This window comes from Podarcis raffonei, chromosome 2 (assembly GCF_027172205.1).
Source record: "Podarcis raffonei isolate rPodRaf1 chromosome 2, rPodRaf1.pri, whole genome shotgun sequence".
NCBI classification, from domain to species: domain Eukaryota; kingdom Metazoa; phylum Chordata; class Lepidosauria; order Squamata; family Lacertidae; genus Podarcis; species Podarcis raffonei.
This window is the reverse complement of record NC_070603.1, coordinates 122672286-122693304: the sequence shown is the minus strand read 5'-3', so window position 1 is coordinate 122693304 and position 21019 is coordinate 122672286. Positions and strand designations below refer to the sequence as shown.

General features: G+C 44.8%; 1 protein-coding gene across 1 annotated transcript in view; it reads left to right on the top strand.

Moving 5' to 3' along the window:
* The window catches only part of LOC128409323 (uncharacterized), a 41290-nt gene extending 20681 nt beyond the window's left edge, over nucleotides 1-20609 (top strand). The window contains exons 10-17 of the mRNA XM_053379669.1: nucleotides 192-447; nucleotides 3004-3323; nucleotides 5900-6079; nucleotides 8877-9120; nucleotides 11826-12145; nucleotides 14004-14183; nucleotides 16472-16828; nucleotides 20176-20609. Of these exons, the coding sequence (XP_053235644.1) occupies nucleotides 192-447; nucleotides 3004-3323; nucleotides 5900-6079; nucleotides 8877-9120; nucleotides 11826-12145; nucleotides 14004-14183; nucleotides 16472-16828; nucleotides 20176-20333 (2015 nt within the window). The 3' untranslated portion in view covers nucleotides 20334-20609. The remainder of the gene's footprint in view (nucleotides 1-191; nucleotides 448-3003; nucleotides 3324-5899; nucleotides 6080-8876; nucleotides 9121-11825; nucleotides 12146-14003; nucleotides 14184-16471; nucleotides 16829-20175) is intronic.
* Nucleotides 20610-21019: the final 410 nt, after the last annotated feature.

Sequence of the window (21019 nt, the reverse complement as noted above, 5' to 3'; positions counted from 1 at the left end):
AGTTTAAGCCAGCTGTACTCAGCTTCTCAGGAGGAACAACCCAAACATCATGAAGTTTCTTTCACACAGAGAAGCTTCCAGAACCCCCTTGTATGAATTAGAATAGAAAAGATCTCTACACATCAGATCACTACTTTCTGCACCGAGAAATACAAACTGACATAATCTTCACGTGTTCTCTTTTATTTCAGGAGGGGATGTCTGGGAGACAGACAACGAAACCAAAGCACACCCAGTGTTTGGGGAAGGCAATAAGTGTCCCGAAACAGAGGATGACACGTGGAATCAGGATGGGGTGAAGAAACAGGAGGGAAGTAAAGCCAGTGAGAGGAGTCACGAGCCCCTTTCGTGCCCAGACGGCAACTTATGTGAAATTGCGGCGCAGTTACGAGCCCAAAGCAACCTTCGGAGAGATGGAAGGAAAGAGTGCCCTGCGTGTGGGAAAAGGTTTGCTTGTCAATCAGCACGTTGATACCCATATGGAAAACCGGGAGCCAACAAAGAGAACAGGCCATTTGCAGATTAGAGAACAAACAACACACAGAGACTTCTGAAGGTTGCTTCTGTCTAGAACAGCGATTCTCAACCTGTGAGTCCCCAGATGTTGTTGGACTACAACTCCCATCATCCCTGAGCTCTGGCCTAGGGGTGATGGGAGTTGTAGTCCAACAACATATGGGGGTCCCCAGGTTGAGAACTGCTGGTCTAGATGAAGCAGTTGGCTTGTAGCTCCCCCTTCACTCGCCCCCTGTGTCAGTCCCCTCCTTCTGTCTACAGCGAGCTCCAAGGGACCCTCTCAGTTAGGGTTGCCATATGTCCTCTTTTCCCAGGACATGTCCTCTTTTTCAGATCTGGTTGCCATTTTCCCTCTTTTTCCAGGATTAAAATTTCTGTCTGGGCGGATTTTTAAAAATTTGGCAAAATGTCCAGAGGGGGAGGGGAGTTGTTTGGTTTTTTTGTAACTGAAGAAAAACTGTATAGTGCATCAGGCTCAGATCTAAGGAACCTGGCTAAGCTAATCTGCAGCAGAGAATCACAACAGAGCAACACCTTTAACTATATCCTGTATAAATCCCTTCTTTTGTGGCTGAACTGAAAGGACGCTGGCTCAGCTACAAGATCTTGGAGGAGTCTGGGAGGGCAGGAGTTCACATCCCCCTGCCCTTAAGGAGAGTCCATAAAGGTAAAGGGACCCCTGACCGTTAGGTCCAGTCGTGGCCAACTCTGGGGTTGCGACGCTCATCTCGCTTTATTGGCTGAGGGAGCCGGCATGCAGCTTCCAAGTCATGTGGCCAGCATGACTAAGCCGCTTCTGGCGAACCAGAGCAGTGCACGGAACACCGTTTACCTTCCTGCCGGAGCAGTAGCTATTTATCTACTTGCACTTTGGCGGGCTTTCAAACTGCTAGGTTGGCAGGAGCAGGGACCGAGCAATGGGAGCTCACCCCGTCATGGGGATTTGAACCACCGACCTTCTGATCGGCAAGTCCTAGGCTCTGTGGTTTAACCCACAGCACCACCCGCGAGAGTCCATATGTACATATTAAACAGCTTAATAAATTGTTCTGTGCACAATTTGCTTCCTGCAGCCAATCAGAAGCCGCACTTTGGTTTTCAAACATTTTGGAAGTCAAACAGACTTCCGGAACAGATTCCGTTTGACTTCCAATGTACAACTGTATATATTATGTGATTTTATATTTTGAATTTGTTCTCTGAACTGCCCTGAGACCTCTGGATTTTGGGCGGTATATAAATTCAGTTAACAACAACAACAGCCAACTGGACTCCTCAAACCAGCTAGTTTTGTTAGGGAGAGAGAGAGCTTAATAATAATAATAATAATAATAATAATAATAATAATAATAATAAATTTTATTTATATCCCGCCCTCCCCAGCCGAAGCCGGGCTCAGGGCGGCTAACAACAATCAAATAATCAAACAATCAAATAATCCAACATTTTAAAAAACATTTCAGTATAAAAATTAATTAAAATCAAATTCATGGCAACCGTTAAGCAAAATTCTGTGCAGGTTGCCAGAGGAGGGGGTCAGGTTGCACCCCAACCAAAGGCCAGGCGGAACAGCTCTGTCTTGCAGGCCCTGCGGAAAGATGTCAGGTCTCGCAGGGCCCTGGTCTCTTGTGACAGAGCGTTCCACCAGATTGGAGCCACAGCCGAGAAAGCCCTGGCTCTAGTTGAGGCCAGCCTAACCTCTCTGGCCTGGGACCTTCAGGATGTTTTTATTTGCAGACCGTAGGTTCCTCTGTGGGGCATACCAGGAGAGGTGGTCCCATAGGTACGAGGGTCCTAGGCCGTATAGGGCTTTAAAAGTTAAAACCAGCGCCTTAAACCTGATCCTGTACTCCACCGGGAACCAGTGCAGCTGGTATAGTACCGGATGAATGTGATCTCGCAGTGAAGACCCCATAAGGAGTCTCGCCGCGGCATTCTGCACCCGCTGGAGTTTCTGGGTCAGTCTCAAGGGCAGCCCCACGTAGAGCGAGTTACAATAATCCAGTCTGGAGGTGACTGTCGCGTGGATCACAGTGGCTAGGTCAGGGCGAGAGAGGTAAGGAGCCAACTGCTTAGCTTGGCGGAGATGAAAAAATGCCGCCTTTGTTGTAGCTGTAATCTGCGCCTCCATAGAGAGGGAGGTATGGAAGATTACACCCAAACTCTTAACGGACGGTGCTGGCACTAATTGCACCCCCGCAAGAGATGGGAGTTGCCCCCTCAATCCCAGATCGTCCCGTCCCAGCCAGAGGACCTCTGTCTTCGAAGGATTTAACTTCAACCTGCTTCCACGTAACCATCCAGCCACAGCTTCCAGACATCTGGTCAGTGTGTCTGGGGCCGAGTCAGGATGGCCATCCATCAACAGATAGACTTGGGTGTCATCGGCATACTGATAGCAACCCAGCCCAAAACTCCGGACAAGCTGGGCAAGCTTGTCCTGCTGCCTTGCTGTATATAGTGCCTCACTCTTGCATGTTGCCGTAGGTGGACCAGAGATGAGACCCAAAAGATGCTCTCTATAATAGCTCAGAGCGCCGGCACCAAGGTGTTTATGAGCAGTAGCACGGCTACCAACGAGAAGTACTGGAAGTCCTTGCAGGACAGCATGCATGCCCTGGGATACTCAAGGTCCACCTGCCAGCTCCGTGCAAAGTGGAAGCGCCTGAAGATCGACTTCTTCAATCGGGGAATCAAGGCAGCCTGTGGACAAATTCGAGTCAAGCATCCCCCTGCCTTCTACAAGGAATTAACTGCGATCTGGATCGCGGCAGGGAAGCCGCCGTTTGGGGAACGCAGAAAGCCTGGTAGGTTTTTTTTTAAGGAAAATCCTTACTATTTGCAGGATATTCTGTTTCTGGGTGTGGTCCCCTCCCCCATATTTCTCTATTTTTTATTAGATTTTTATTGATTTTTAGATATAATTTCCAATAATATAACATATTTTCTTAGCTTATACAATGTTTTGGACTTCCATCAACCACATCTGAAGATTATTCAGTTTTTATCACTTAATCTACATTTCATTAATTTCCTTATTACTTTTAATAATCCTTAACTAATAATTCTCTTCATAATCTTCTCTGCAATATTTTGCATATTCCTCCTTACAGAACTTTTTGCAGTCCTACTAGCGTAATTTGTTTATTACAATTGCTTTTCAAATAGTTCAACTATTTACTCCAGTCCTCTCTCTGGTCCCGCAGGTTTCGAATCCTTCCTGTCATCTTGTCTAATTCTGCATAGTCCATTAATTTCGTCTGCCATTCATCTTTCGCTGGTAGTTCTTACTGTTTCCATTTCTGTGCCAATAATACCCTTGCTGCCGTTGTTGCATATAAAAACAATTTACTATCCTGTCTGTTAATATCCTCCCCTACAATGCCAAGTAAAAATGCTTCTGGTTTTTTTATAAATGTATATTTCAACATCTTTTTCATCTCATTATATATCATTTCCCAGAAGCTTTTCACTTTCTTACATTCCCACCACATGTGATAAAAAGATCCTTCTTTTTCTTTACATTTCCAACATTTATTACTTGTTTTGTACATTTTAGCTAATTTCACTGGTGTAATATACCATCTGTACATCGTTTTCATCACATTTTCTTTCAAGGCATTGCATGCTGTAAATTTTAATCCTTCTTTCCACAGTTTCCCCCAGTCTTTTAACTGTATGTTATACCCAAAATCCTTGGCTCAATGTAGTTTTTTCCCATATTTCGCATTCCAGCATTCCGCCTTTCCCTCCCCCCAAGCCTATAAGCTCCTACAAGACTACAGAACTTTAGTTGTGGTTCATGCATTGTAGGGGGTTGGACTAGGGATGACCCTTGGGGTCCCTTCCAAGTCCACTTCTATGATTCTCATGACCCAGGTGGTTTATCTAGGCCAGCCTTCGCCAATCTGGGGTCGATGGGAGTTGTAGTTCAATAGATATAACAACACTGAAATACAATGTGTGACCGGAAAGTTCGGCAAACGGTCACAGAAATCGGACAGCGAGTAATATCCGAACATACAATCAGCATCGGAAACCCATGAAGCTCACAATTGTGTACGGAAATGAAACTGTAACTCAAAAGACAGCATATGAGTGGTTTAAGCCTTTCTGTGAAGGATGACCCTCAGTCTGGCAGACCGTTGACAAGCAGAGTGGCAGCAAATGTCAACAGAGTTTGTGAGTTATTGATGTGGGATTGGCGTTTGTCCATTCGAATGATGGCGGAAGAATTGCATTTTCTGTGTGAAATCATTACTGAGGTTACTGAGTTGTCCCACCCTCCATATTCTCCCGATCTGACCCCACCAGATTTCTTTCTTTTTCCAAAACTGAAATCTGCACCGAAAGGGCACAGATTTTCCAACATTTCACACGCCCAAGCTGCTGTGATGAGGGAACTGAAAGCAGTACAAAAAGAAGACTTCTCCAGAAGTTTCCAACAGTTCTACGAACATTGTCAACGGTGCATTTTATCAAAGGGGGTCTACTTTGAAGGGGAAGAAATGGAGGCAGTGAGAGATTTTACTTTCTTGGGCTCCATGATCACTGCAGATGGTGACAGCAGCCACGAAATTAAAAGACGCCTGCTTCTTGGGAGTAAAGCAATGACAAACCTAGACAGCATCTTAAAAAGTAGAGACATCACCTTGCCAACAAAGGTCCGTATAGTTAAAGCTATGGTTTTCCCAGTAGTGATGTATGGAAGTGAGAGCTGGACCATAAAGAAGGCTGATCGCCAAAGAATTGATGCTTTTGAATAATGGTGCTGGAGGAGACTCTTGAGAGTCCCATGAACTGCAAGAAGATCAAACCGATCCATTTCTGCAGGAAATCAGCCCTGAGTGCTCACTGGAAGGACAGATCCTGAAGCTGAGGCTCCAATATTTTGGCCACCTCATGAGAAGAGAAGACTCCCTGGAAAAGACCCTGATGTTGGGAAAGATGGAGGGCACAAGGAGAAGGGGACGACAGAGGGTGAGATGGTTGGACAGTGTTCTTGAAGCTACCAGCATGAGTTTGACCAAACTGCGGGAGGCAGTGGAAGACAGAAGTGCCTGGCGTGCTCTGGTCCATGGGGTCACGAAGAGTCGGACATGACTAAACGACCAAACAACAACAACACTTTGAAGGCCTGTAAGCTATGTATGTTTGAACATTTCTCGCTGTCCGATTTCTATAGCAACATTGAGGAAAGCCAGATAGCAAAGGAGATGTAGAAAGACCATCACCTGCTCCATGCGAAGATCTATCTAAACCAGGTATGGGGAAGCTTTAGCTCAAAAAGAGCACTTTCCCCGGTTTCCAGAAACCAGTATTCAGAAAGCCTTAAGACCTCCAATCATGGTTCCACTCATTTCGGTTTCTCTCTCAATTTCAGTGGTGGATGTGTGCGAGACGGACAACGAAAGCAATTCCACAAATGGGGAGCTACCCCCAATAAGGCCCTGCGAAAGGCCAGCAACCGCTAAGCAGCAGCCCAAAGAGGCAACAGCCACCAGGCTTCCCCTGCGGAACATGGGACCCGAGGTGGTTGATACCGGCGGAGTCGCTCCTTTAGGTACACCATTCCCAAGCCATCCTTATTTATGCGTTTTGCTTAAATGTTTGCAGGCTGCGCTTTTGTGTAAAATGCCATCCGGCGGAATGCAGTCTAAAAAGACAGTGCTGTGGTAACAAGAATAAAAGCATCAAGCACGTCAGTAGAAGCGGTAGTCTGCAATTATTCTGGAATTCCCACTGTTCCGTTACGATACGATATGATACAATAATCTTTATTGTCATTGTCCCATACAGAACAACGAAATTGAAAAAATCTACATCAGACATTCAAAAACCAACAAGCCTGCTATCCCAGCCTGGTTAACCCCCTAAAAACTCTCATACCCCATAATTAAATACAATATACTCCCATAGAGACCACCTTACACTGCATTTAAAACCAAAACCGCATTTGGATAGAAACTGTTTCCCAGGCGGCTAGTCCTAGTCTTTATAACCCTATACCTTCTTCCAGAAGGACAAAGCTGAAAGAGATCATTTCCGGGGTGCGCACTATCCTGCGCTATCTCTGCAGCTTTCTTAGGGCACCTGGAAGCATAGATTTCATCCAAGGTGGGGAGAGTGAACCCAGTTATTCTCTCCACAGTCTTTACAACCCTGGACAGCATTGTTTCTTCCCTGACCGTGTTCTTACGTTTCCTACTCTCTTTTTTGGTCTTTCGTGGAATAACAAACTGGTATGATGTTGTTGCTGCTGCTGCTGTTGTAAATTTTTATTGAATTTTCAATGGTTTAACCTATGTACTTCCATACATAGAAGATTTGTATTTTCCCAACTTCCTGCCCCATTTTCCATGGTGTTTTAATCCCCCCCCTTCTGCTGCAAAGTACCTTCTATTTCTTTTCAACCAGTGTGCCCTGGCACCTTGGGGTGCCTTGAAGGATGGCCAGGGGTGCCTTGAGTAACACCCGCCTCTCTCTTTCTTTCTTTCTTTCTTTCTTTCTTTCTTTCTTTCTTTCTTTCCCTCCTCTGATGCCCTCCCTACATCTCTGCCTCCCAAAGGCTTGCACAGCTGTTTGTGGCAGCAGCCCTGCCTACAACCTCCCCAGGCGAATGGTGCCTCTGGGGCTGGCCAGGGGGTGCGAGGTGCCATGAGCTGAGGCAGCCTCGGAGGAAGCAAGCAAGTGGACAAGGGCACTCAGCTCCCAGCCAGCCCTTGCTGTTGGGGATGGACAGACAGGTGTGGGGCCAGGCAGGCAAGGGCTGTGCTAGCCTTTCTTGTGCTTGCTGTGTGCAATGCCTGCCTGGGAGCTGAGTCCCCAGTTCCAAAGGGGAGCCTTTCCACCACGCAGGCCTGGCGGTGCCCACTGCTGCTGCTACTGCTGCCTCCCAAGGTGAGTAAGGTGCTGGCTTCATACTCACCTTTGGCCAGTCTTCGTTGGGCTACTAAGGCTGGAGGCACCTTCCTCTCAGGCCGCTGGGGGGGTGACATGAGGAGACACCTCTCTTTGGAGCAGGGGGGCAGCCCAGAGACCAGGAGTGGTGGCAGCAGCTGCCCAGAGGACTCCCAAGGAGAGGGGAGAATAATAATAATAATAATAATAATAATAATAATAATAATAATAATAGATTGACTACATGGAGATGGCAGAAATGACTGGCAGAATCCGTGACCAGGGGGAAGAATTAATGGAAGAGGATTGGGAAAAGTTTAAGAACTATCTACAAAAATATTGTAAAATGTTTGAGTGTTAAAATGATGTGGGAGGTGAAGGCAACACGGCATTTGGGACATGGTTAAAAGAGTTCTGAAAAGAGGAATCTTAATAAGGAGGGAGTATGACTAGAATAATATTATGTCAAAGTATATAAGGTGGTGTAAAGGTTCAGAGTATGGGAAATTAGAGACATAATAACTGGAAATATATAATTTTAAACGAGTTTGGAAAAAGGGTTAGAATTTGCTGAATTGGACGGAATAAAGAGGAATACAAAAAAGGGGGATGTGAGGAGGTCAGGAAAGAGGGATATGGATTTTTGAAATTTAAAAAGTGGAATTTTTCTTTCTTCTTTCTTTTTTTCTTTTTTTGTTAAGTGTGTATTTTTTGTTCGTTGTTGATGTTTCCGTTTTGTTATATGTGATATATGTTTTGTAAAACTTTAATAAATATTTTATAAAAATAATATAATAATAATAATAATAATAATAATAATAATAATAATAATAATAATATTTTATTTATACCCTGCCCTTCCCGGTTCAAAAACTGGGCTCAGGGCGGCTAACAACAAATTTAAAACACCTTAAAACACTGAATTATAAAAGCAGCATAAAATACAGTATAAAAACATGAATAACAATAAAAATCAAAAATCAATTAGATAATCCCCAGGGCTAGCTGGCTGAATTGGTCCTACTTGGGCCAGCGAGGAGGCCAGGGGAGAATTAGCTGTGGGGTCTCAGCGCGGGTGGCTGAGGGAGCAATACACAAGGGAGGGTGTTTGAAAAGGGGTGATGGGCTGCCGGCAAGGGGGGGACATAACTGGGTTTCTGAGCCCCACAGGGGTGCCGCAGAAAGGAGGAAGTTAGCCAAGGGAGCCATGGACTCAAAAAGGTTGACAACCTCTGTCTTGCACCAATACATCAAAACGGTGTTCTCCAGTTCCTTCTGTTGCTCATGTTTCAAATCCTGCTCACGAGTCAAACTATAACATTTCCTTAAATAGCCCTTTAATGTCCATCTGAATTTGTTAAACCAATGTTTATATTGCGACGTTGCTTTGATGTGCCCTGTGGGAAGCGGTAGATAAATAGATAATCGCAGCAGACACGTTTGCCTCCTCTCTCTTTCAGGAGGGGATGTTTGGGAGACGGACAATGAATGCCAAGCCCATCCGGTGTACGAGGACTGCGCTAGCTGTCCACACACGGAAGAGGACGACTGGGATCAAGATGAAACGAAGAAGCAAGACGGAAACAGAAGCAACAAGAGTTCTGCTCATGTGTGTGGCAACTTCTCCGGAATCTCAGGCCGCTCGCAAGACCAAACACCGCAAAACGCGGAGGAAGGGGAAGAGTGTCCTGCCTGCTGGAAAAGGTGATTTGCAAGTACAACTGGTTGATATCCATACGGAAACCCAGCTACGGGGAGGGGAAAATGTGTCTGGAGTGTGGAAAGAGCTTCAGGTCAAGGCAACCCACTTTCTTATAGGGACACGCAAGGAATCTGTTTCCGAAAGGCTCTTACAGAAATTTTGGGTTTAGGATGTGCTCGAGTGTTGTTTATAATAATCGAGGAAGCATAGGCAAAAAAATTCCCTCCATATTTAATAAATACACCCAAGACTAAAACAACCTGAATGTCCCCCTTTGCATGCACAAATCCTCCTGTGTTTCTGCATGTGGGATCCTATCGTCTGCATGACCCTCCACTGTGATTCCATTTAGGAACTGCTTTGCAGAAGTATCTCAAAGGTAATTTCACAATAAAGGAACATCAATATTAGCCCAGCACTCTCACAAACACACACCCCATTCATACCCTACGCTATGCAAGTCTTGGGATGAACAAATGCCTGGTTTTAAACAAGAACACAGGTCGCTCTCATAACCGTTGGTTGATCTTGGTACTGCGCACACCGGAGGGGGGCCAGATATGTGGCCCTCCAGTTGTTGGACTGCAACTCCAAGTATTATGGAACTTATTGGCCATGGCAGGTGAGACTGAGGGGAACTGGAGTCAGACCTCAGTGGGAGGTGAGGCGATCCCAAAGCAAAGGAAGGATTGGACTCTGATTCATAAGAATACACACAGAGGCTTGACCCGCAAGACTCTGGGAGGGGTGCATATAATAATCTCTGTCCACCCCTTGGCCCAGGTCATTTTATTCACAAAAGAACTTTTTACACAGTGTTCGTAAGAACCAATCAGATTTCCTCTGAGCATTTCAAAAAAACCCACGTAGGGACAAAGTTAAACTACAAAAACTAATTAAGCATGCATACTTCTGGGGTAAATAAAACAGAACTACAAAGGAGGGCATTCAGCAACCCCGGAGGTCATAAACAAACAATATACATGATAAGAAGGATGGCAAGGAAGATAGAGATCATTATCACCTTCATGTAAAAATCTATTTCCTGGCCCTAAGATCAGAAAGAACAAAATCAGAAAGGCTACATCAAAGAAACTGCCCACTATCTTTATGGCCCAGGATGCATGCCTGGCGAAGTAACTGGCCAGTGGGCTGTGTATGTGACTTGTCAAGCAGAGAGAAATGGACAGTAGAGAAAAATGGCATAAATGTAGAAGCTTGTGGGATTTAATCAGAAATTATTGTCAATGCATCAAACCCAGTCAACACAATGCATTCATCGTGGACACAGTGACTTGATGCATATTTTATAATTCCGCATAGTAATCCCATTTGATCACTACAGGAGGGAAATAGGTTAGCCATCCCTGCTCAACACTGACTGGCTGTAGCTCTCCAAAGTTTGAGAGTGGGCGCCACCCCATGTGGGACACCCTCCCATCAGATGTCAAGGAGATAAAGGACTACACAACTTTTAGAAGGCATCTGAAGGCAACCCTGTACAGGGAGGTTTTTTTAATGTTTGGTGTTTTATTGTGTTTTTTGTGGCTGGGGCAACCCAGCCAAATGGGCAGGATATAAACAACACATATTAATAACAATCATCATCATACATTATGGGTTTCCCCAGCCACTCTGGGCGGCTCCCAACAGAATATTAAAAACACGATGAAACATCAAACATTAAAAACTTCCCTAAACAGGGCTGCCTTCAGATGTCTTCTAAAAGTTAAGTAGTTGTTTATTTCCTTGACATCTGATGGGAGGGCATTCCACAGGGTGGGTGTATTAGTATTAGTAGTACAGTGGTACCTTGGGTTACATACGCTTCAGGTTACAGACTCCGCTAACCCAGAAATAGTGCTTCAGGTTAAAAACTTTGCTTCAGGATGAGAACAGAAATCGTGCTCCGGCAGCGCGGTGGCAGCAGGAGGCCCCATTAGCTAAAGTGGTGCTTCAGGTTAAGAACAGTTTCAGGTTAAGTACGGACCTCCGGAACGAATTAAGTACTTAACCCGAGGTACCATTGTATTAGTATTATTTGAAGTAGGGTCTCTCCCAGCCCTATTTAGTGAGGAGGGATATAGGTTAACAACAACAACAACCCCGTCCGTCTGGCCGGCAAAATAATAATAATAAAATGTCAAACGTTCCTGATAAAGGGCTGACTTCAGATGTCCTCTAAAAGTTGTTGATAATAATAATGCGAAGAAGAAGAAGTTACAATTACCATTTATATAGCATATACTGTGTTGGTTTCTGAGGGGAAAGCAAAAGCATTATGTTGGAAGACGCAGGGTAGATAAAGTACTCTTCACACAGCACATAAACTGTGGAACAGAAGAGGATTAGACAAATTCACGAAGGAGAGGGCTCTTAATGGCTTCTAGGCAGGGTGTCTCAACTCTGCCTCTGAATCACAGTTTCTGGAAACCACTTGAGACAAGAGTGTTCTTGTGCTCAAATGCTACCTGTGGGATTCCCAAAGATATTTGGATGACCACCGGGAAACCAAAATGCTGAGCTAGGTGGGCCATTGGCCTGATCCAACAGGCTCTTCTTATGTTCTTACGTTAACCAGCCGAACTCCCCAAACCAACTAGTTTTGCTAGAGAGAGAGAGAGAGAGAGAGAGAGAGAGAGAAGTCATCTTGATTTATTTTATGGTGCCAATACACTTCTTTGACTCTTGCATGTTGTCGTCCTAGATGGACCGGAGACGAAACCCAAAAGATGCTCTCTATAATCGCCCGTAGCCCCGGCATCAAGGCCTTTATGAGCAGCAGCACGGCTGTGGACAAGAAGCACTGGAAAGCCCTGCAGGATGAAATGCTCTCTCTGGGATTCTCCAGATCCAGCTGCCAGCTCCGCGACAAATGGAAGCGCCTGAAGATTGACTTTTTCAGTCAGGGCATTGAGGCGGCCTGCGGACAGGTCAGAGTCAAGGACCCTCCTTCCTTCTACAAGGAAGTGACTTCGATTTGGATTGCAGCTGGGAAACCACCTTTCGGGGAACACAGAAAGCCCGGTATGTTTTAAAAGAAACCTTCTGATTTGCAGGGTCTTTTGATTTTTTCAGATTTATCGCTCCAGTATCTTTTTTAAAAAAAATAAAATAATTAAGTAAAGCAGAGCTTTGAACTAAACTGCTGTCCAGCAGGATGTAGATGACAAAGCTTAAAATCCAGTGATAAATGATATAAAGTTTGATACAAACTTTAGATCCCCCTGTGTGTGTCTCTGTGTGTGTTGTGTGTTTGTTTGTTTGTTTGTTTGTTTGTTTGTGTGTGTGTAATAACCAGTAGAAAACGTAGGAAGAAAACAGACCATATAAAGCACAATATAGTATGTTAAGTATACTATTAAATAAAGAATTAAAAACAATGCAAATTTTTTAAATGAGAAATATAAAATAATTATATTAAACTGGTAAAAAAAAAACAATGTAAGGTGTTAATAATTTTAAAATTAAGGCAAGATCCTGTGCCAACAAGATTGAGTCCCATCAAGCTGCTTTGAATCACATCGGGGGGAAAGGTAGGATATAAATAAATAACAATAGATTTTGCACTTTTGGAATTCCTGGTAGCATCCTGTTGATCAGGTTCTGAGTTCAGAGGTGCAAGATTCAAGTTCAGCTCCTATATGAGTCCTCCTCTCTGATCACAAGCCATGGGAAGTACCAGTTAAAAAATGGCTTTGGAGATGCAGTTGGTTGTGGTTATAAAAGGGCTTTCTCAGTGATGGCCTCAGCTTTTTGGATTGCTTTCTATAAGGAGAGGCAGGCAGGTCCCAGCCCTGTGGTGCAAATTAGCGGGGGGCAGGTCTCCTCACCCTTTTTATGACAAGTTGTTTAGTCGTTCAGTTGTGTCCGACTCTTCGTGACCCCATGGACCAGAGCACGCCAGGCACTTCTGTCTTCCACTGCCTCCCGCAGTTTGGTCAAACTCATGCTGGTAGCTTCGAGAACACTGTCCAACCACCTCGTCCTCTGTCGTCCCCTTCTCCTCTTTCCCAACATCAGGGTCTTTTCCAGGGAGTCTTCTCTTCTCATGAGGTGGCCAAAGTATTGGAGCCTCAGCTTCACGATCTGTCCTTCCAGTGAGCACTCAGGGCTCATTTCCTTCAGAATGGAGAGGTTTGATCTTCTTGCAGTCCATGGGACTCTCAAGAGTCTCCTCCAGCACCATAATTCAAAAGCATCAATTCTTCGGCGATCAGCCTTCTTTATGGTCCAGCTCTCACTTCCATACATCACCACTGGGAAAACCATAGCTTTAACTATACGGACTTTTGTTGGCAAGGTGATGTCTCTGCTTTTTACCTTGTGGGGTATAAAGTATTATTATTATTATTATTATTATTATTATTATTATTATTATTATTATTATTATTATTAATGATAAGTAGGACCTGCCAAAAATACTACTTCCCTGCCCCTCACCACCCTACTCCCTATAGCCACTGCTGCCTCAGACTGAGGGAAGAGTAGGGCAACCCCAGGCATTCACTTGCTTGCACCACAGCAGCTGCCTAAATTATGGGCTGCAAGATGGAGGCTTCATTCCAGTATCTTGACTTTGCTGGGCTGAGTGCATAAAGCTGGGGAAGGCTGCTGCAAGGCACTTTTTATTAATTGGCTCTTCAAAATAGACCCGCCTTCGGCAACCTGGTGGCTTTCCATGTAGTGCTTTTGTCTGGGGTGGGGGAAATTGTGCTGGCACTCAACATGAGGTACTCACCACAGGGGGACACAGTCTCTCCCCCTCTCCCCAAAACACTTTGTCTAGAAAGCTTTGAGGTTAGCCACCCCTGCTCTATACTGATTGGACAGTCCCTTCCCCTTCCCCTTCTGCCACTCACGTCGGTTTCTCTCTCCGTTTCAGTGGTGGATGCGTCAGAGACCGACAACGAGAGCAGTTCCACAAATGGGGAGCCACTGCCGATAAGGCCCTGCCACAAGCCAGCAGCCGACAGGCAGCAGCTGGAAGGGGCACCGCCAACCGGGCCTCCCCTGCCGGTCGTAGGGCCCAAGGTGGTCGATACTGGCGGAGTTGCTCCTTTAGGTATTCGGGAGCTGAGCCATTTATTTATTTATTTATTTATTTAAATAATCTTTATTGGTTTAATTAAAAACATATATACATAACAACATTAAGTACAAAATCAGAAGAAGGAAAGAGAAGAAAAGGGACAAAGAGATATAAAGCATTATACATTTCTTCTACATAAATGCAATAACATATTAACACTTAAATTCATACAAATACAAACACAAAAAGAACAGAAAATGTTTCTATATATTTAAAATGTTTCATAGGTTGCATTTTCATACAAAATATTCCAGCTTTGATCTGGACAGTGGTCAGAAAGCGGCCCCTTGACTGATAAGATTGTAGTGAGGAGTTTTTATGTGTGCATTTTTTAAAGGAAAGCATCCTGTAAGACTAGGTATTTTGTAACTTAAGGACATCAGAAGAGTATGCATCATAAATGCCCACAAGTTGTAGTGTTAGGAAAGAGGGAGGAAAAAATACTGATCTTTTGTCATTTTAACAGCTTTTGCTTTTCCAATATTTTGTGTTCTTTTGTTTATTTCTGTTTTCTAAAATCCATAAAGGTTTTATTATAAGAACAGTGGTGCAAGCAGTTAAAGGCAAAACAAATAGAGACACCTTCGAATAAATGTGGACCCCTTTCTTTAACCATGTTAATGACCAAAATCAAGACCTCCTGCTACCAACCGCTCAGTATTCTCAGTGGAGAGGTTACAATAAGTAACATGCCTGAATGCTGAATCTGCAAGTGCAAGTCTAGAGACAATGGATAAAACAAGCACCATTAGATATACTGCTGGATATGTGTTTAATGGTTATTGTATTTGTTTAAAAGCCAATAAAAAATTGTTTGTTTTTGCTCTGTGGGTTAAACCACAGAGCCTAGGACTTGCCGATCAGAAGGTCGGCGGTTCGAATCCCCGCGACGGGGTGAGCTCCCGTTGCTCGGTCCCTGCTCCTGCCAACCTAGCAGTTCGAAAGCACATCAAAGTGCAAGTAGATAAATAGGTACCACTCCGGCGGGAAGGTAAACGGCGTTTCCGTGCGCTGCTCTGGTTCGCCAGAAGCGGCTCAGTCATGCTGGCCACATGACCCGGAAGCTGCACGCCGGCTCCCTCGGCCAGTAAAGAGAGATGAGCGCCGCAACCCCAGAGTCAGCCACGACTGGACCTAATGGTCAGGGGTCCCTTTACCTTTACTTTTACAAAAGAAAATCTGTAACTGCCCCATGCTGTTCTATTTTCCAATAAAATTAGATTTTCTCCTGCTGTTCACAGAACAAAACATTGGTGAAGCTTACACGTCATATGAATTATAAATAATATAAAGATTATAATAATGTGTATATCATGACTGAAGTAGTGCACGTTCAAAGAAGCAGAACATTGGAACGTTCAGGACAGATAAAAGAAAGTCTGTTGTGCAGTACATAGTTAAACTATGGAACTCACAGCCACAAGAGGCAGGGATGGCCACCAACGCTAGATGGCTTTAAAGGCAGATTAGCCAAATTCATGGAGAGGGTTATAAATGGCTACTAGTCATAATGGCTGTGCTCTGCCTCCACAGTTGAAGCAATGCTTCTGAATCCTAGTTTCTGGGAACTGCAGGAGAGTAAAGGGCTTTTGGGTTCGAATCCTGCTTGCAAGCTTCCCACAAGCATCTGGTTCGCCACTGTGAGACCAGGAAGCTAGACTAGATGGGCCATTGGCGTGGTCCAGCAAGCTCTTTCTACATTTTTATGCACTGTGTCTTAGATACTATTTTTATAATAATAATAATTTATTATTTATACCCCGCCCATCTGGCTGGGTTTCCCCAGCCACTCTGGGCGGCTTCCAACAGAACACTACAATAACCTATTAAACATTAAAAGCTTCCCTAAACAGGGCTGCCTTCAGATGTCTTCTAAAAGTCTGGTAGTTGTTTATCTTTTGACATCTGATGGGAGGGCATTCCACAGGACGGGTGCCAACACCAAGAAGGCCCTCTGCCTGGTTCCCTGTAACTTGGCTTCTCACAGGGAGGGAACCTCCAGAAGGCCCTCGGCGCTGGACCTCAGTGTCCGGGCAGAATGATGGGGGTGGAGACGCTCCTTCAGGTATACTGGACCGAGGCCGTTTAGGGCATTAGAGGTCAGCACCAACACTTTGAATCGTGCTCGGAAACGTGCTGGGAGCCAGTGTAGCTCTTTCAAGACCGGTGTTATATGGTCTCTGCAGCCGCTCCCAGTCTAGCTGCCACATTCTGGATTAGATGTAGTTTTTAATTAACACCACCTCCATTTGTTTCTGTAGTTGAAGTTGCAAGGAGGGTGACCAGATGCAGAGAAGAGAACGAAGGATGGGAGCAGGACGAGCCTATGACCCCGTCTTCTGAAGAGGAACCTCAAGGAACTCCTCCTTCTCCTCCCTTCCGCCACCAGCAAGCCCCTTCCCTTCCAGAAGAGCAAATTGAGTTCAAAGAGATAAAGGAGGAGGTGGAAGATGCAGATGAATCTGTTATGGGGTGCCCTCCTCAAGCCCTTCCGGAAGCAGCTCGTAGCAGTGGTGGTCTTCTCACGACAACTGCAAGTAGCAGATCAGCACCTGCCACAGAGAGGCATGTGAAGCAGTGGTATATCAGCCAACAATGCCCCACCTGTTCCTCAATGAGTAAGTCAAGTTACTGAACTAAGTATTTTTCCATTCAAACCGTTGCGGGTGGCGCTGTGGTCTAAACCACTGAGGCATTTGGGCTTGCCGAAGGCAATAGAAGCTTTTGTGTTCCACATATGTACAAACGAAAGAACTTAAATGTGACAGGGATTCCCAGAATAATGCCTTGTTTCGCCCTGCCAGGGCTTTGTCAGCCGAGCATACTCATATTTTGTGTATCAGAGACATGGAACAAGTGACATGGCAGATACAGCATACAGTGGTACCTCGGGTTACAGATGCTTCAGGTTACAGACTCCGCTAACCCAGAAATAGTTAAGAACTTTTGCTTCAGGATGAGAACAGAAATTGTGCTCTGGAGGCGCGGCGGCAGTGGGAGGCCCGATTAGCTAAAGTGGTGCTTCAGGTTAAGAACAGTTTCAGGTTAAGAACAGACCTCCAGAACGAATTAAGTTATTAACCCGAGGTACCACGCGGGTGGCGCTGTGGGTAAAAGCCTCAGCGCCTAGGGCTTGCCGATCGAAAGGTCGGCGGTTCGAATCCCCGTGGCGGGGTGCGCTCCCGCTGCTCAGTCCCAGCGCCTGCCAACCTAGCAGTTCGAAAGCACCCCCGGGTGCAAGTAGATAAATAGGGACCGCTTACTGGTGGGAAGGTAAACGGCGTTTCCGTGTGCGGCTCTGGCTCGCCAGAGCAGCTTCGTCACGCTGGCCACATGACCCGGAAATGTCTCCGGACAGCACTGGCCCCCGGCCTCTTGAGTGAGATGGGCGCACAACCCTAGAGTCTGTAAAGACTGGCCCGTACGGGCAGGGGTACCTTTACCTTTACCTTTACCACTGTATAATTCCAGGAATCCTTGTCACGTTTAAGTTCTTTCGTCTGACAGCGGCATACAACAACTATATTTTGCAAAGGCATGTGTTAAGATCTTTCATATCCTTCGTCTGATACCTGCATATGCATACAATCATACTTTGCAAAGGCAGATGTGGAATATTACAAAGAAAAGTTCATCTTTTGCAAGTACTGTTCCTTAAAGTTGTTACGTTTGACACTTGTATTCACGAAGTGAATTCACTAAGACATACATGGAACACAAAAAGCTTTTATTTGGACATTACGTTAAAAAAAACTGATTCATTTGTACGTATGTGGAACACAAAAGCTTCTATTTGGACATTACGTATATAAGAACTGATCTATTTGTATTTCCTGTTCTAAATGTTGGTCCTTAATTGCTTCTATTCAATTAGATAATGTGAAAAGAGTTATGTTTATATGATGTATAAAGAATTCATATAGTTAAACACAGCCAGTTATGTAGTGGGTATATTTGTTAGTAGAATTTACGTAACTATTGGTTTGACAGTGTTGTGTGTGGACAAACACCGGCTCCCTCGGCCTGAAAGCGAGAAGAGAGCCATACCCCATAGTCGCCTTTGACTGGACTTAACCGTCCAGGGGTCCTTTACCTTTACCATACAGATTCTTAATTTGTGAATCACCTGAACCCTTTTGTCCCAGCTCAGTCGTTGAGATCATCTGCAGAGCATTGTCAGTCGTTCCCCGAGTTGTTGCTCATGACACTAGAACTCGCAGACATACAAGGAAGACGAATCCAGTCAAACCTTGGTTGTTGAACGTAATCCGTTCCGGAAGCCCATTCGGCTTCCGAAACATTCGAAAACCGAGGCACGGCTTCCGATTGGTTGCAAGAGATACCTGTGTTCAAGCAGAAGCTATGTTGGACGTTTGGCTTTTGAAAAAACATTTGAAAACTGAAGTGTTTACTTCCACCTTTTCGGCATTTGGGAGCCAAAACGTTCAAAAACGGAGCCGTTTGGGAGCCAAGGTTTGAGTGTATTGGGAGATTCAGGACAGATAAAGCGAAGTCCTTTTTCACACAGTTAAACTATTCTCAGGAGGCATGATGGCCAACAACCCAGATCGCTTTAAGAGAGGATTAGACAAATTCATAGAGGGCCATTGATGGCTACCACTCATGGCTCGAGGCAGCCATGCTTCTGAATGGCAGTTGATTGAAACCACAGGAGGAGAGAGATGTTCTTGTGCTCAAGTCCTGCTGGCCAATTTCCCATTCAGACATTTGGTCAGCCGCTGTGAGAACAGGATGCCGGACTAGACGGGCCATTGGCCTGATCCAGTAGGCTCTTACTATGTTCTTGTGTACCAAGTAACAACTAGAAATAGTTTTCAGAAATAGTTTTCTGAAGGAGTGTCTCCACCCCCATCGTCCAGCCCGGACACTGAGGTCCAGCTCTGAGGGCCTTCTGGTGGTTCCCTCACTGCGAGAAGCGAAGTTACAGGGAACCAGGCAGAGGGCCTTCTCGGTAGTGGTGCCCGCCCTGTGGAATGCCCTCCCATCAGATGTCAAGGGAATAAACAACTATCCGACTTTTAGAAGATATCTGAAGGCAGCCCTGTTTAGGGAAGTTTTTAATGTTTTGTCATGTTTTTAATATTCTGTTGGGAGATGCCCAAAGCGGCTGGGGCAACCCAGCCAAATAGGCGGGGTATAAATAAATTGTTATTGTTATTATTTAGTGTAATTAGTCCAGTACTGTATTGTGCAAAATTCTGCCAACAGAGATCCACCAGGCACCTTCTTTTCCAACTTTTAAGCACCTGCAGGAACGGTTAATTGATGTCCTTTTAACACACTTTTTTAGATTATAGTTTTATGTATTTTTTCCGTAAACTTCTTTGATATCTTTTGGAGGTAGCAGTCTATAAATAAAATAAAACAATGGCACATCTCAATGCTGATTTGCAGCATTATAACCGCTAAGGGAAGAAAAAAAAATAAACAGAGCAATCCCTACCCCCAGCAGAGAGTGGTTTTTTGTTTTTGTTTTTTTAGCAGAGAGTGGTTTCAAAACAATGCAAAATGTGTATTTAAGGCAGAAAGAACTTTTCATCCAGCGGGAAAAGTTTGTTGAAACAAATTGGGTTCAGAAAGTATGCTACGGATATACCATCAGGCTGATCTGCAGCACGTAAGGAAATCTATTTCAAAATTCAATCAATATTAGTGTATTTCCTGTTTTTCCTAGCGTCCTACATTACTGCGGCAGACTCTCCAAGGCCTGGAATTAAATCTGTGTGCATACCTTACGTTTAAAGCTGTGGCGCATGTATGCAGCCTTAAACTCCCATGCGCCACTGAGTTCTAACTTGGGTGGGACAGATCTCTCCTAAGTCCCGCAAGGGGAGAACTGACTGCATTCCTCACAACATAGTTCCTCATTGCAATACCTCCCACCTTGATAGCCTTTAGCAATAAAATGTCTTTCTATTCTCGTTTTTTATAATAATAAAAACAGGCGGAGAAATTGAGAAGCTGAAGAACGAGACAGAGGCGTTAAAGAACGAGACAGGAAAATGGAAGGACGAGATGTTGGAGGCGCTGCAACGGATTGAAAAAAAGATGGATGCTGTCCTGTCTGCTGTGGCCCCTGGACCGCCCACTCATGAGCACTGATAGTAGAGCACTTGATGAGCACAAATAGATTCCCTAGCAATGAGGCATAGTTCCCCCTGTATTTACTAGGTCTTGAGAGTGTAAATTGTCTTCTCATTCATGTTTGGAGTTCTGGGCTGGAGACTGTTGGGGAGGTTAGTAGCTGTGCATAGAGTGAGCATTTATGTTTGGAATTGTTATCTGTGTAAGGTGCCGATACCTTTCTGTGTTTTCTGTTGCTGCTTCCAATCACCTTGTTTCAAAATGCCTGTGCTAATAAAATACACATCATTCCAACAGTTCCACTCTCTGTTTGTGTGTGTGTGCACACGTGCATGTGCATGTGCGCAAATCCCCAGGTTGCATATTATGAATGATCCCATCCTGAGCTGCTGTCTTCATCCTTGCAGGGATGAAGAGGAATAATAATACAGTCATACCTTGTGTTGCATTTGCTTCAGGTTGAGCGTTTTCAGGTTGTGTCCCGCGGTGACCTGGAAGTACCAGAAAGGGTTACTTCCGGGTTTCGCAGCTCGCGCATGCACAGACGCTCAAAATGACATCACGCGCATGCGCAGAAGCAGCTCATGTTGCGAACAGGGCTCCGGAACGGATCCAGTTCGCAACCAGAGGTACCACTGTAATAATAATAATAATAGTAATAATAATACAGTTGTACCTTGGAAGTCGAACGGAATCTGTTCCGG